General features: G+C 50.9%; 5 protein-coding genes across 5 annotated transcripts; all 5 read left to right on the plus strand.

The window, feature by feature from the left end:
- Positions 1-403: 403 nt before the first annotated feature.
- ACET3X_005443 (uncharacterized protein) lies at positions 404-2,269 on the plus strand (the record flags this gene model as incomplete). Its single annotated transcript, XM_069451648.1, has 2 exons — positions 404-412; positions 746-2,269. 2 exons carry the CDS (start codon positions 404-406, stop codon positions 2,267-2,269), a joined length of 1,533 nt encoding a protein of 510 aa, XP_069307487.1.
- Positions 2,270-2,833: 564 nt separating this feature from the next.
- ACET3X_005444 (uncharacterized protein) lies at positions 2,834-4,156 on the plus strand (the record flags this gene model as incomplete). The annotated part of the gene is made up of 2 exons (XM_069451650.1): positions 2,834-2,897; positions 2,946-4,156. 2 exons carry the CDS (start codon positions 2,834-2,836, stop codon positions 4,154-4,156), a joined length of 1,275 nt encoding a protein of 424 aa, XP_069307488.1.
- A 2,291-nt stretch (positions 4,157-6,447) lies between these two features.
- ACET3X_005445 (uncharacterized protein) lies at positions 6,448-8,064 on the plus strand (the record flags this gene model as incomplete). The annotated part of the gene is made up of 3 exons (XM_069451651.1): positions 6,448-7,053; positions 7,105-7,270; positions 7,356-8,064. The coding sequence occupies exons 1-3, from the start codon at positions 6,972-6,974 to the stop codon at positions 8,062-8,064; spliced, it is 957 nt and encodes a 318-aa protein (XP_069307489.1). The 5' UTR covers positions 6,448-6,971.
- A 944-nt stretch (positions 8,065-9,008) lies between these two features.
- Positions 9,009-10,953, plus strand: ACET3X_005446 (uncharacterized protein; the record flags this gene model as incomplete). The annotated part of the gene is made up of 5 exons (XM_069451652.1): positions 9,009-9,176; positions 9,235-9,613; positions 9,671-10,236; positions 10,291-10,651; positions 10,703-10,953. 5 exons carry the CDS (start codon positions 9,009-9,011, stop codon positions 10,951-10,953), a joined length of 1,725 nt encoding a protein of 574 aa, XP_069307490.1.
- Positions 10,954-11,618: 665 nt separating this feature from the next.
- ACET3X_005447 (uncharacterized protein) lies at positions 11,619-12,848 on the plus strand (the record flags this gene model as incomplete). The annotated part of the gene is made up of 1 exon (XM_069451653.1): positions 11,619-12,848. One exon carries the CDS (start codon positions 11,619-11,621, stop codon positions 12,846-12,848), a length of 1,230 nt encoding a protein of 409 aa, XP_069307491.1.
- Between the last annotated feature and the right edge of the window lie 2,140 nt (positions 12,849-14,988).

Here is a 14,988-nt window from a genome sequence, read left to right on the forward strand (position 1 = left end):
GAATGTCTCGTGTCACGTCTTCTGTCATATACGTATTCTTGGAATTGCGGACCTTGTGAGTGGCTCGCTGGCATGCGTCATTGCGGAACTGGGGATCATCCGAACCACGAGGCTAGACCAGATGAAACAACATTGGGAAACTTCAAGAATTGAATGTGATACTTAGGGTCGATACTCTCTATTCTATCGAAAGACCATTCAGGAGGCTAGTGATCGCGTCTCGAGATATGAGGCAGCGATCGCAGATGCACCCAAAACGGTCTAGCGGCGCACGGTTGTGCCTGCCATCTGCAAAGAGACGCGCTTCCCCTTCACGCATCGCGACTTCCCGACGCATTGCGCCGACTCTCATACCCACTTTCACCGCCTGATCCAGTCCTCATCGAGGAAACCACACGTCGCCATGGCACCGGTACGTCACCCCTCCCTCTGTTCGAGCGTGCATCCTCAAGCTGCTTGTGTCACATCGAGTTGCCGCTTTGCACGCGCGCGACGCAACACCGCTATTGCCGTCACGTGCATCGCATCTTGAACATTCCATCATCTTATGCAGGACACGTCTTGAAGAGATATCTTTGTGGTCTAGAGCCTTGCCTACGTGACGGGTGGTGATGAGTACCTCTCTGGTACCTGCGCTCCATTCGTGCAAAGCAGCGGCCATGGCCTATTCTTTTCCCTTAACCTGAGCAAAGTAGCATGCGTGAACGTGTGCTTATCCGACAAGATGCTAACATCATGTGACTAGTTTCGGAACAGGGACCGATCTAACAGATCAGGGCGTGGCCAAATAGAACACAATGTGTTAGAAGGACTTCCCATCAGTCAATACCGGGAAGCCGAGATTATCATTGAGCCCAATTCGGCCGACAACAAACCTTTGGATAAGGATGCTTGGCCCGAACTACCCATGCCTCGAGATTCTCACATGTTGCCTGAGCATTCTCAACAGCTTCTGCGAGCAGCACGGTCCGGCAAGTTGTACAAGCCACCCGCGCCTCCAGAAGACGACAACGAGATGAAAGATGAAGAAGAAGAGACCAAAGAGATTCGTACCGGCTTCACCATCAAAAAGTACGTCAAAGTTCCGCGACATCTAGAAGTTTCGGAACCAGAATATCTCGCAAAGAGAAGAAAGGGCCTACCGTCACCCTACGTCAACGGCCAGGTCGCGCAACCTGCATTGCGAGAGACCAAAGTAAAGAAGCTTGATGCTGACGGTAATGTGGCTGTTTACAAAGTGCTCGTACCAGAAGGTCAGGCTGTAGAAGGCGAAGTTCAACCTACAGACGCCGCGATCGAGGTTGCACCGGCCACCGCGGCACCAGGCACCATTGTTGAGGGAGTCGGTGTGGTGAACGCGGAGGGTGTGGTTGTAGCTAACGACATTCTACAACAAACGCCACCTAGGCGAAGGCCGCCACCTCCCAAGAAGAAGGTGAAGCGTGGAGGTCCGGGCAGGGGGAAGAAGAAGGTCGTCTTCGCCGAGGGTGGGGCAGAGCAAGGAACACCAACATCAATGGCTGGTGGTGACTTGCTGGGCGTACCAGGCGTCAAACGGGAGGACGGATCAGTAGCACCTTCGGATGGCGGAGATACACCAATGGCAGACGCTGGCGGCGAGGAAGAAGAAGGTTCTGGCGAAGAGGGCTCGGAAGATGAGGATCAAGACATGGAGCATACCTCGAACCCAACGACTCCTCAGGCATCTTCTGTAGCCCCTACCAGCGGCCTAGCGAACGAGATATCTAGTTTCACAGACGCTACTCTAACAGAAGACGCCGCGTTAGCAACCGAAGCACCACCGACTTCCAACGAGCCTTCTCAAGATAACGCAATAATCGAAAGGACCGCACTCGAAGCCGTCCCGGACGACACGGTCATGCAAACGCCGAAGCGTGACCCATCAAGTTCACCCGATCTACCGCTCTCTACCGTATCCCATAGTCGCCAGAATTCTATGAACCAGATCTCGACTTCTGCTACCACCACAGAAGCCCTTGTTTCTGGAGATGCTCCGAGTGAAGCCCCAGCCCCAACAGTGGAAGAGGACGCGGCACCAGTGCCTGTGGTCGCATCTGAGCCGGAGTCCCAGCCCGAACCCGAACCCGAATCTGTACCAGCACCCGTGCCCGAAGCTAAGCCTATACCTGAGCCTGAATCTGTGCAACAAGAATCAGTCGCTCCTTCTGCACCACGTTCAGAACCAGACCCTATGGGAAGTCTTGAGCGACAGTTGGAGAAAGACAACGAGGATATTGGGGGGTCATAGAATGGCCAAGCGCAATACTTTCTGAGTCCAAAAGCTTGGTTCATGTGCAGTATATGGTGTGCAACTGCAACAGGAAGGCGACCAAAGAATAGAGTCGGGGGCTCTCGTGGTTAAATGTGAGCGATTGTGGGTGCATACGTTTCTAGGATTTGAATACGGTATTGGTCTCTGGTTAGGCGTCACGCACATCATTGTATTAATATCAACTTCTCACTTTTCTAGTCATCTTTCGCTAGCACACAACCTTCCAATTCCTCAGTTGTTGAGGACTCTTCTCCGGCATGTTTTCGTTGCATATTGCCGTTATCGATGTAGATATGAGGGTTGCGATCAGATGCGCTACCCCACAATCCAACGCACGCTCATACGTCATTTTCGACTTTCCCCGTCGGAAACAGCACTTGTCCCAACCTCACTAACCAGCCTTGGAGACACTAACGCGACAAAGGCGGGTAGTTTCCCGTGCTATCGACCTTGTGCTCAAGCCTATATATAGGGGACTGATTAGACAGCACTTGAGTCTTACGTCCCAGGAAACCTCTTGAGATCGGATAAGCAGATACCATGCCTTCGATAAGCGAGATCGTAAAGGCAAACCAGCCGGACATAGCATCGTATGAGGAGCTCTGTAAGTGCTCTTTTCGTTCCAGGTAGGCTAGCATTAACAGCTATCCAGACAGATGGTTTCACACGCACCCCGAGCTCTCTTTCCAAGAAGCCAAAACTGCCGAGGCCATCGTAAAACATCTTGAGACCTTCAAGGCTTTCACAATTCACACCTCTATCGGTGGTCACGGCATCGCTGCCAGCTTCTCGAACGGCCCTGGAAAGACCCTCCTCTTACGTGCTGACATCGATGCGCTACCTGTTGAGGAGAAGACCGGACTGAACTATGCGAGTACGGCGCGCATGAAGGACCTAGATGATGTTGAGAAACCCGTTATGCATGCTTGTGGCCATGACATGCACATCACAGCGTTGCTTGCGGCGGCGGAAACTTTGGTCAAGTGTAAAGACGCGTGGAGTGGGGAGCTGATTCTAGTATTCCAACCCGCGGAAGAGAGGGCAGGCGGTGCGCAGAACATGGTGGATGATGGGCTTTACAAGAAGGTCAAGGAGCCAGACGTCGTTGTAGGTGCGCATGTCATGCCAGAAAGAGCCGGTGTCATAGGAACGAAGCATGGTTTGATTGCCAGCTCTGCAGATCGATTCCAACTCCGAATTGAGGGCCGACAAGCCCACGCATCCACCCCACACCGCGGCATCGACCCCATCCTTCAGGCCGCCTCTACCATCATGCGTCTCCAATCCATCGTAGCGCGAGAAGTAGACCCTCTGGACTTTGCCGTCGTAACAGTCTCTGCCTTCCACGCCGGTGACGCCGAAAACATCATCCCCTCCGAAGCCAACCTGAAGATCGACGTCCGCGCCGCTCTACCCCAAACCCGCGAACGTGTACTCGCGAGCGTGAAGCGCATCGTCTTCGCCGAGGCCGAAGCATCAAACAATCCGAATGTTCCTACCCTGACACCTACAACACAGTTCCCCTTGCTCTTCAACGACGCTGATATCACCAATGCACTCGAAGAGTCATTCTCAGCTCACTTCCAGCCCGGCAAGCATTCTTACCAGTCTGACATTGCGCGCTTGCAGGGATCGGAAGACTTTGGCATCTTGGCTACAGCGATCGGTAAGCCGAGTTGCTTTTTCCTGTACGGAGGCACGGATCCGGCGGTGTGGGATAAGGCGGAGAAAGAGGGGAGACTCAGTGAGGATGTTCCAGGAAATCATAGTCCATTCTTTGCACCGGTTGTGCAGCCTACGTTGACGGTGGGGATGGAGGGATATGTTGTTGCTGCATTGACCTTTTTGAAGAAAGGAGAGTGAGGGAGCTGTTAGGGTTTGCTTTTGCGGCAGAAGGCGAGTGCCATGGGCGTTCTACGTGGAAAGGTATGGTGCAAGGGAGTAAGATGCTTTGAGTGGAGATATTGGTGAGAGTTGTAGCCATTAATCTTAAGCGTACTTGAGGTGAAGCTCCTTTAACCACATTTCCTCGTACTTTCTCCTATGTTTCCAGTTTTCTTAGTATGGGTACACAAGTTTTACATCAGTGATTGTCCCAATCATCCTCTCATATGGCTTAGTTCTGTCAATCTCATCCGCTGAACGAATATCCCTAATCATTGAAGACCAAAGCTCCACCGGTTTCTGGAACCCCACCGTTATCTAGGTACTGCCTAGATAGTCCGGCAGATGTAGAATGAAGTTTTTAGAGAGATTCCGACTATACCTAGGTAGCGTCAACGCAAATTCATCTTAGATATCAGGGAGTAACGGCTGAAAATCTCGTCGGGGAGGTCCGCTTACTACATTGTCCTATGGTTCGGCCCGTCGTGTTGACATCATGGGTGTCGGCCTGGGAGTGGTGGCCTGCACTCGCGACATTGGGATCTCGTCATCGGTGGACATGTCCTTTTTCTTATCGACAATGGCGATTATGAGATCAGGAATCGGCATGAACCAGAGTAGACTTTTGTTTGTCAGCGTCATCGTGTGTGCGTCGCAAACCAGGTGTGCTTACAGTTCCAAACCCCCCAGAGTAGTCCTTGCAAGGAACGTTGGAAGGTGGGCTTTGGAATTCAATTGCCGCGATTGTGAGCCCAATACCAGGACAATCCCGGTATCGACTAACCAGAATGCGGTCATGAATACGTGTATTCCAAGTGATACATTATCGTTTTGCGCTGTCGTGAACGCATACAGCTGTGCGATAGAGTAGGCGCATGTCAGGATCGTGAGGACGGCCTAAATATCATGATAAGCTATGCATCCGGAACGAGGTTCCAATACGTACAAGAGTTATAGAGTACACCAGAACGTTATCTGCCTGAAATTGGATAATGTGGGCATTTAAACCAAGGATGACGATTGCAAACAACAGTCGCGCAGTGTACGTGGCTACAAACTGAATGTCTTTCGGCAACGAACGAGTTTGGAAGTATGCTGGTGCTCTGCTCATGATGTTTGGTTAAGGCAAGAGAATGATCGACTAATGAAGTCTTTGGCGTAGGAGCATGTGAGCAGTGGATGGAGATATGACTACGAGAGATAGAGATGATGGCAGTAAGTGTAAACTTTCTTATACAGAGATACTAAGCCCACGAAAAGTACTCGCAAGTGTCTGAGACATCTTCGAATCATGCGCCTGTGTCTGTTTGGCTACGCGACATGTATTGGACCCGTCGAAAGACATCCAAGACCCAGAGACTCCTCAAACCGCATACGTTGTACTCAAGACTTTGCACAACCCTGTTCCATCCTAGTCACTAACTGCATGTGTGAGCATTCCCCCTTGAGATGCTCTTCAAGATCATAATCTCAAAATCTAAATTATCTTGCTTCTGTGGATGACAAGTGCATCCCTCAGAGTTGATGATCATCCAAGTGATTCAGAATCTCATCAATTCTAATATGACACCGCTGAACAAGAGCTGCATATCGGTCAACCTCTTCCTGAAGGCGTTGATGATGATGTCGCAGATCCACTGGTCGGTCAGCAGTATCTCGAACTTGGAGGCAGAGGATAAGAAGACCGATATACAGAACGAGAATGGACGGTAATAAACAGATAAACGTAAGAACTACGGTTAAAACGGAGAGCTCTTGCTGTCCTTTCAAGATCAAGTCGTGCGACATAAGTGACCGATAGGCAACGAGGTGTTCTAGATCTGTTTTCGGTATGACAGTTGGTAAAAGCCAGGAAGTGATGAGATAGACGAGGTCTGCAGAAGATGTCGATATGTCAGCGTGTCCACTTCCAATACTATATATGTTCGGTATTCAGTTTGCTGCACAGCGAGCATGCGGGATTGCTGCCAGCAACTGTTGCGCGTGAGTAGTCACGAAGCAGTTTTCCGTAACACAACAATCTGCTGCTCAAGACGTATTCTGAACGCGATAGCTGCCTAGGCATGGGCGCCTTGGTGTTCGACAGGAACATCCGTCTCAAGTGGTTCTACTATAGTATGTGGTGGTGTATGTAAGGAATGCGGAGAATGTGCTAGGTATTGTTGCGCCCATCCTTTAGATGTGCCTCCACCCCTCCTACGCCACGCGCTAGTGACTTAGCGCACGCACTAACTCCTCCCGAGGTCCACCTCCTTTCGCAGACGGGTGTCTTTGATCTATCTCTCTCGACAGCAAAAGCACGCAGTATACTCAGGTACACTAGCAACAAGACTCCTCGACAATCTTCATCCAATACACTTGTGCCAACAAACCCAAAACCAACGTGCAAGTCGTGCCGCGCGGTCGAGCCGCCGCCCCACAGCTCGCGGGGCCCATTTTCGCCCCAGCCAATAGCAGCACCGAACGCGCTCTTGACTGTGACAAGCTCAACCACAAGCAAGCCTCCCGATATAGATGCGTACCAATGGTTCAATCGTCTTGGACATATACAGGGTGCCATGGAAAGGGCGGGTTCTAGCTGGGCTGCTTAGACTCCGCATTCGGAAGTCCAGACTTGCATTTTATGTGATGAAGCAAACCATGGCTTTCGCGGTGAACCACGAACCGTAAAACTGAGTCGATGGTTTCCCTGTTATATGTAGATTGAGATCCGCTTCACTCTCTCGCTGTCGCTGAGTCCACACTGCTATCATAATTCTAAGTCATTCTTTTCAACCAGTCACTCATTCACGATATGCTTTCTTTGTCGCCCCTCATTATCACAGCGCTGCTAGGCGCCATAGCTAGCAATGCTGCGCCACTTGTTCAGGAGCGAGGTATGTCGGTGCTGCGGAATGTTCTCAACCACATCGACTAACAAGCGACAGAAATTGCACCAGACTTTCTGGCCAGCCTCAAATTGATGGGACAGTATGCTTCAGCGGCTTACTGCTCAAACAATTATGACTCTACCGGTGATCAGATTGAATGCTCGACTGGAAACTGCCCGCTTGTGCAAGATGCAGACTCTACTACAGTCATTGAGTACAGTCGGTAAGTTCGTAACCTATTCTTGTGCTCACCAGTTTGGGATGAGACTCATACAACCCCAAGCAACATGTATACTAACAAGATGTAGAGACGAGACCTCGACTGACGTCACCGGCTTTGTAGCTATCGACCACACCAGCAAACTTATAGTCGTTGCCTTCCGAGGTAGTCAAACAATCGATGCGTGGCGCACAAACCTCGACTTTGGCACCACGAAAACGGATATTTGTCCGGACTGCACTGCGCATAGCGGTTTTTGGCAGTCTTGGAAGGATGCGCGCGATACTGTGTTGCCCGCTGTGAAGCAAACGTCTGCTGCGTTTCCTAGCTACAAGATCATTGTAACAGGGCACTCGCTGGGCGGCGCAGTCGCTACACTCGCAGCTGCAAGCATACGCAACGCTGGCTACATCGTGGCTTTGTACAGCTACGGAGCACCCAGGATAGGAGGTAGCAAGATCAGCTCTTATATCACGAACCAAGCTGGCGGTAACTATCGGGTCACCCACTGGAACGACCCTGTGCCTAAGCTTCCGTTGCTAACGATGGGCTATGTTCATATCAGTCCTGAGTACTACATCAACAAGCCGAACAAGCAAGAGGTGTCGCCTGACGATATCAAAATCTACGACGGCGCTATAAACTTGAGGGGAAATATGGCCTGGCTTATCATGGACATTGAGGCTCATCGATGGTATTTTGGAAGTATGTATACTTGCGGAGCTAGTAAGTTGAAGCGTGGAGTAGTGGAGATGAGAGATGTCGAGGGAAACATGGAGGTAGTTGCCACGTTCTGAATAGCCTTGAAGGTTGCTCGTTCCTTCTCTATTGTTTATGTAGGGTACGCTATGCTCAATACTCGATTCCTGTCCGTTCTCCCCTGCCCACAAAGCCCTCTATTCCCCCATCACTCTCAACCTCCCATGCTAATACTCCCGTCACGACGTTCCGTTCGTAATCCCGACCGAGGAAGAGGGCAGTGGTGGCGATATGTCTCGTGTGAGGCTTTGTGTTAAGCTAATCCCTGGTTTGTGTATTGTCTATGGTCATGCTCGGGTGTTTTTGCGTGTTCAAACATCAGTGTCTTTCCGATTGTCCAAATGAATGCCATGCAAAGCATTCGTGATTGGTGTTCGTCTTGCTAGCGTGTAATTTGGGAGTGAATTGCGCGCCGTGTTCGACAGACGACGCGTCGAAAGCAATGACGTCATCTATGCGTGATTCAGTATTTCAAACATCACAGCCATCTCATGAGTATTTTGGTCAGTCGTACGAGTATTCGAAGGAAGAGCAGGCGCCGGCATGCCAAAAGCGAAAGTTCCGGATCGTGACGAGCAGCATACACGCGTCTGCGAAGTGTGGGGTCCCCGCATGATCCGATCGCCTGCTATTGGACATCGGCAGACTTTCTTCCTGTCTGCTCGGCAAACTTTCTTCCTGTCTGCTCGGCAAACTTGCCCAAATATCGACCACATTGCAACAACGTCCCGCAAACATAGACACGAAGTGGTTAGACAGCGCCCATACTCCGCACATAATGAGGGTGAACGGAAGACGTAGGGCCCACCGATGGGCATCTAGTAGCTCTGGAGCATGGATGGGTGGATCAGCGGACGGGTTGGCAAAAGAACGAGCATATTATAAATATTCCCATATCCTTCTGGTATTCCCTTGTTACCGTGTTCTAAACCTCCTCTGATCTCATTTCTTGTACATTCGAGTCGCCAGGAGCTGCTTTACAATGTCGTTCGATACAGAAGTCCTCATCATAGGCGCGGGCATGAGCGGCCTGGGCCTCGCAGTTCAAATCATTCGAAAGTATGGTCTTCGCAACTTTGAGCTCGTCGAGAAAAGTGACGATGTCGGTGGAACCTGGCTGGCAAATACATATCCAGGGTGTGGATGCGATGTAAGTGGTTCTGGGTTCAATGTATTAATGGTACTGAGCCCTTTGCTGAGCTGAATAGGTTGCCTCACATTTTTATTCCTACAGCTTCGCATTGAATCCGAATTGGTCACGAAAATATTCCATGCGCCCAGAGATTCAGGCCTACTTTCGCTCTGTAGCCGAACAGTACAAAGTCGTTGATCACGTCCGCTTCCATTCCATTGTCGAGAAGGCAGTTTGGAACGATATTGACAACGTCTGGGAGGCGACTATTCTGGACCTGCAAACTAAAGAGCGAATAACAAGGCGAGCGAAGATATTAGTTTCAGGCGTTGGCTCACTGTCAGTACCGAAAACATGCGACCTACCGGGAGTAGAGACGTACGAGGGCAAGCTGTTTCACTCTGCCCAGTGGGACCACAGCTTCGATTGGAATGACAAAGATGTCGTTGTACTTGGTATGTTGTGAAAGCAGGGCCAGAGAATCATGAATTATCATACTTACAAGCTCTCAGGCAACGGCTGCTCGGCGACCCAGTTTGTTCCTATCATGGCTAACGAGCCCAATCCTGTGCGCAAACTTGTACAATTCGGCCGGCAAGCACAGTACCTCGCAGAACGTCAAAATCCATACTACTCGGAGACATTTAAAGCAGTGATGCGCTACGTACCATTGGCAATGCGCCTCTATCGCGCAAAGTTCTACTATGACATGGAACGCGACTGGAGTGGCTTTGATATCGAGACAGGTCGTAATATACGACAAAACCTGGCGAAAGAGAATGAGGCATATGTCAAAAGCATGGCGCCGCCCAAATACTGGAATGCGCTCATTCCAAAAACCGAGATTGGGTGCAAGCGGAAAGTGCTGGACACAGACTACCTTAAGACATTATGGAGGGACAATATCGAGCTCGTTTCGGACGACCCAGTCGAGAGAATTACCAGCAGCGGTGTGGTGACAAAGAGCGGCCGCGAAGTGAAGGCCGATGCAATTGTGCTTGCGACCGGATTTGCAACTCAGCAGATGCTGTGCCCGATGGAGATTGTAGGGCGTGATGGACTGAGCTTGAGCAAATACGTAAGTCGAGACGTTCAGATCACCAAGGGGACCAGATACTGATGCGTGTTACAGTGGGACAAAACCTCGCAAGGTGTTGCGCAAGCGTATTTTGGAACTGTGGTTCCCGACTTCCCAAACTTCTTCATCCTCATGGGGCCAAACACTGTCACTGGTCATCTGAGCGTTATCTACACCGTCGAGTGCCAGATCAACTTTACCCTCCGACTCCTTGAGCCTATCTTCAAATCGCTCCCATCATATCGATCGCGATCGTTCATTCCCAAGATGCTTGCGCCACCACCAGCGACCGTAGAAGTCAAGTACGAGGCCGCAATCGCAGATTCGCACTGGACACAACAAGCTGCCAGAAAGCTAGTTTGGGCTTCTGGCTGCGTCAATTGGGCTGTTGATCCGAAAACAGGCCTGAATAACAGTAAGTAACGAAAGGATGCTTCGACATGGGTCTACGTGCTAACCAATCCAGTGATGTACCCCGACTGGCAATTCCTCTATTGGTTCAGAAGTATTTTCTGGAAGAAAAACGACTTTGTTTATCGGAACGAGAAGACTGGCGAGGAGTTCCGACCGGGCACAACCAAGACTGTCTTTTGGCTTACTACCGTGGGAGCACTCGCGGCAAGCGCCTTCTTGGGACGAGACTGGATTCAAGATGAATTGCCCAGGAGACTGAGGAACCTCGATACAAGAGCATTGTTTCAGAGATTGGTCACCTGAAGCGTGAATATATGGAGTGGTGAGTCGACGCATGACCGAGTGGGATGACAGTGCGACCATCTTCGTTACCTACACCCCCAGGCAGCAACGGACGTCCAAACAAGGCAGCGAAAAGCCAGAATACTACTATGATAGAACGGATGACGTCGAATCTAATATTTGGTGCTAATGGTGTCATCTATGTTCTTCTACAAAGTACTTCGCAGCCAGTGTCGATGCTATAATTGAGTCGTGGCCCCTCCAGTAACGGGTGACCACTATACCTAGACATTTGCGCGCCCGCAGCTCAAAAGTCCCAATCCGGCCGATACAATAAAATCACTTCTATTGTCCAAATTTTGTACAAGAACAATACCAGCAACGAAATGGGACAATTGGTATTCATCATCCGGGTATCACCTTTCACCTTCACTTGACCAAGTCGTCTCCAGCCACCTCGATTACAGATTTTCAACCCACAAACCTTTCGCCAATATTGATCCCACATTCATACATCAACGACAAGCTTCTAAGTCTTTTACACTATCTTCAGTTGTCAACCCGTCACAAGCCAGTCTCATCTTGGTCGGCTCGCATCTTCCCATCACACAGCATACGAGCACAAGGAGTCTCACGAGATGTCTGCAAAGAACCTTCTTCCAGGTTTCGCGGTAGCGGTCAATAAGATGGCTGTTCAAGCTACAAATACAGCCTATCCGACCGACTACGTTATCGAGCACATCCTCAAGCTCAGTCAATATGTCATCAATCTTGCTGGCAGCAGCAATCTCTTTGGCAAGCCAGAACTCGATCTTTACAGCCCCAGTCTGAGCACTATGTTCAACCGCCTGCAAAAGAAGCAAGTCGGTCCCAGCCTGCTGCCTCCTGGCTTTCTCACCGTCGAGCGCATTCACGCACGAATCTACTTGCGTTCCAACCAAGAGGCTACCGACCGCCCACTCGCCGACTACGAGGACCTTTACTATGCACTACTCGCACGCATGCAGGAGATGCATCAATTGCTGAACCTTCGCATCGACAGTGGCTTCAACGACGCGACTCAATTTGTTTACGAGGGCGGCCCGAGCATCTCTGAGTTCCACAACAGTCTTTCTGAGTACTGGGACGTTCTCAACAATCCTGCATGTGGCAAAGCACTCGATGATGCGATTCGTGAGGCAAGGGTCCAGGCACTCCGCGACGAACTGGTCTGGCAGGTCGAAAACGACAACATGTCTACAGAAGACGCGTTTGAGCAGCTGAAGCAACTCAACAGCTTGGATGTCTACAGCGGCATCATTGGACTCAACTTTGTTCAAGACTGGGCACCAATCATGGTCGGTGCTTACTTGGAGCAAAAGTATCGCCACATACTCAACCTGGAGAAGGAAGAGGCTACCATCAAGGCAAGACAGGAGCGACGTCAAGCCAAGCTGAAAAGCATGCGCCAAGCTCTCACCGATGCGCCAGCGAAGCAGAAGATTCCTGACCGCCGTCGCGCCCGTGCTGTACGCAAGGCCGTTCACGACGCCAATGCCAAAGCCCGCATCGAAGCCGACCACCAGCATCTACCCAAGGAACAAGCATCGATGCAGAACTCTCCCAAACATCTGGCGAAGCTCCATCCCGGTCACCATCACGAAGAACACAAGGCCGCCATATACGAACAGAACATTGCGACTGCAGACGATATGCTCATGCTCCTTGAGTGGCAGATGAAGACGCAGCGCGTCTCAGAGTACAGCGACTACCTCCGCGCTCGTGCTAGCCAGGACTCGCAGCGTGCTGTTCAGAGTACTCAGGGCTCGGTCACAGACAGCTTTGTTAGTTCTCTCTCTTCTAATCTGCCTCCTGGTGGTAGGGGAGGTGTATTCCATCACCCCGATATGGATTACAGTCAGTACATGCAGTTCTGACGAGGTAGACAACGACTTGCATTTGGCAGGAAGGAGGGATGAAGGTCTGGACATGATTGACGATACCAACGTTGTATGACCGTTGAATGACTGGATGGGCGGGTAGACACGGCAACAACAGTATAACCTAGTGGTCTCCTTGGGTGGCTCTTTGCATACATGATCGGCAACTAGGATGATTGGTTGTCGATATCAACGTCGTTGCGATCCCTTGCTTGACCAAGTATCGAAATAGAAACACCTTACTCTAGAAGAACTCCATTGCGTTCGGTGTGTTACTGCATGTAGTCCGGATCCACCTCTATGACCATGTTTGCACCGTAACCACCTTTTCTTGGTGCTACAAAGTTAGGTATATGCCACGAATTCCTATTGCACCGCTCGAACTCGCCAGGCTCCTGTTCCTGGCAATCGTAAAGATTCAGAGACTACTTCAATGTGAGTATGCATATACACGTGGCTCACCACTCCTCCAACAAAGATGAAGAGTTCAGGCAGGAACGTACCTTTAATCCATCCAGCTTATCCATCGCCATTCTCGACACCTCTCCCAGCGGCCCCCCACAATCCGCCACATTCAACCCCCTCAACTTCCCCGCCCCCTCCCACTCCATCAACGACGTCCAAAGATCTCTACCCAGATACCGACACCGGTCCAACTCCAGTTCCTCACACCCCCGGCTTTCCTTCAGTAGCACCGACAACTGATGAACCCCCAGATCGCAATTCTCCAGCTTCAACGCTACCAGTCTGCGACTCCAAACTGGCGTGGTTCTGGTGAGCAACTCCCAAGCCTTTCCCTGCTCACGTCTCATAGCAACACAAGACCGCCGTCCACCAATGACCCTCTCTATTCTTAGCGAGAAGTGGCGTAGTGCACGCAACTTTGCAATCGCGCCTGCCATGGGCAGAGTGAGCGCCCATACGCTTATATCAAGATGCTGGAGCATGGTGCCATGGCGTTTGAGGATGCTGGTTACGAGTGCGCTTTGAAAGTTGAGCAAGGTCCAGTATTCGTACGTCTGCGCTTTGGGGATCTGCAGCCATATGGCGTAGGGGCTCTCAGTGCTGTTGCCGGTAGTGGAAGGCATTTCGTTGGATTGATGGATATTTAGCAGCTTGAGACAGGAAATGGTGGGGGGAGCGATGCCGAGGGACAGTGTGTGTAAGTTTGCATTGGCGAGGATCCGGGCATGGTGAGAGGCTTCCGAGAAGCGAAGAAGAGAGGATGTGGGCAAGGATGTGAGGATCTGGCTGAGGATTTCCGTAGGGAGATCAAGGAGGTGGGTTGGCATTGTTGAGAGCTTCTGGGTATGATGGGGGAAGAAAGTCAAGATGTCGAATGTGAGAATGATGGAGCCTGCTGCCGTGTATGTAGGTCGAGGCTGAATAAAGTCTACAGGCAGGCAGACATCCCTGTACTAGTCCATCGGCCAGCACAACTCTCGAAACATATACTGCAGAAGGCACATCACACACGCTGCATGTTGCTGCTTCCTTTATTCCTTCCTTCCCGTCAGCATGGCGCTTATTCATTCTCTCCAAATGGCTATTCTCTCTGAATCAAAGCAGACACTCATTTCGAAGCTGCGTCGTCGTGGCGTTGTGCATGAACCATTGGGCTAGCGACTGTGCCACATAGATGCTGTGCAAGGCGGCCCCCAAGCTGCCTAAAATGGGGTCGGTAAGTAAGGGTTGCCCGTTGACAACGACGTTACAGTCCTATATACAGTTTGAACTGCAGTAAAGAGCATTGTGGCTGCATAGGATGAAGCCACAAGCGTTGTGTTGAGGATGGGTCGTGGTATTCGCGTTGAGGTCGTTGTCGCGTACAGATGTGCTGAAACGGCGCTCCGAGCGGCGCAGTTGTATCACTGCAGCAGGATGACATGATCTGGCGGTATTAATTGCATGGCAGTTCGAAATGGAGAGCCGTCGCTGCACCGTGTTGGTCAGTCGCTTGCCGAAGTTCACGGGTAGATATTCAGGGTAGAAATCGGGGCCGCGGGGCTGCGGGTGATATCATCGGCCTTTCCGTATTTGTCAATTGCTGCATGTATGCGTGCACAAGCTGCGGCATCATGTAAGTTTTGCGTATGTCCGTTACGAGCCCGTGGACTTTGTTTCCGGCCATAATAAC

Source organism: Alternaria dauci, chromosome 4 (assembly GCF_042100115.1).
Source record: "Alternaria dauci strain A2016 chromosome 4, whole genome shotgun sequence".
In the NCBI taxonomy this organism is placed as follows: domain Eukaryota; kingdom Fungi; phylum Ascomycota; class Dothideomycetes; order Pleosporales; family Pleosporaceae; genus Alternaria; species Alternaria dauci.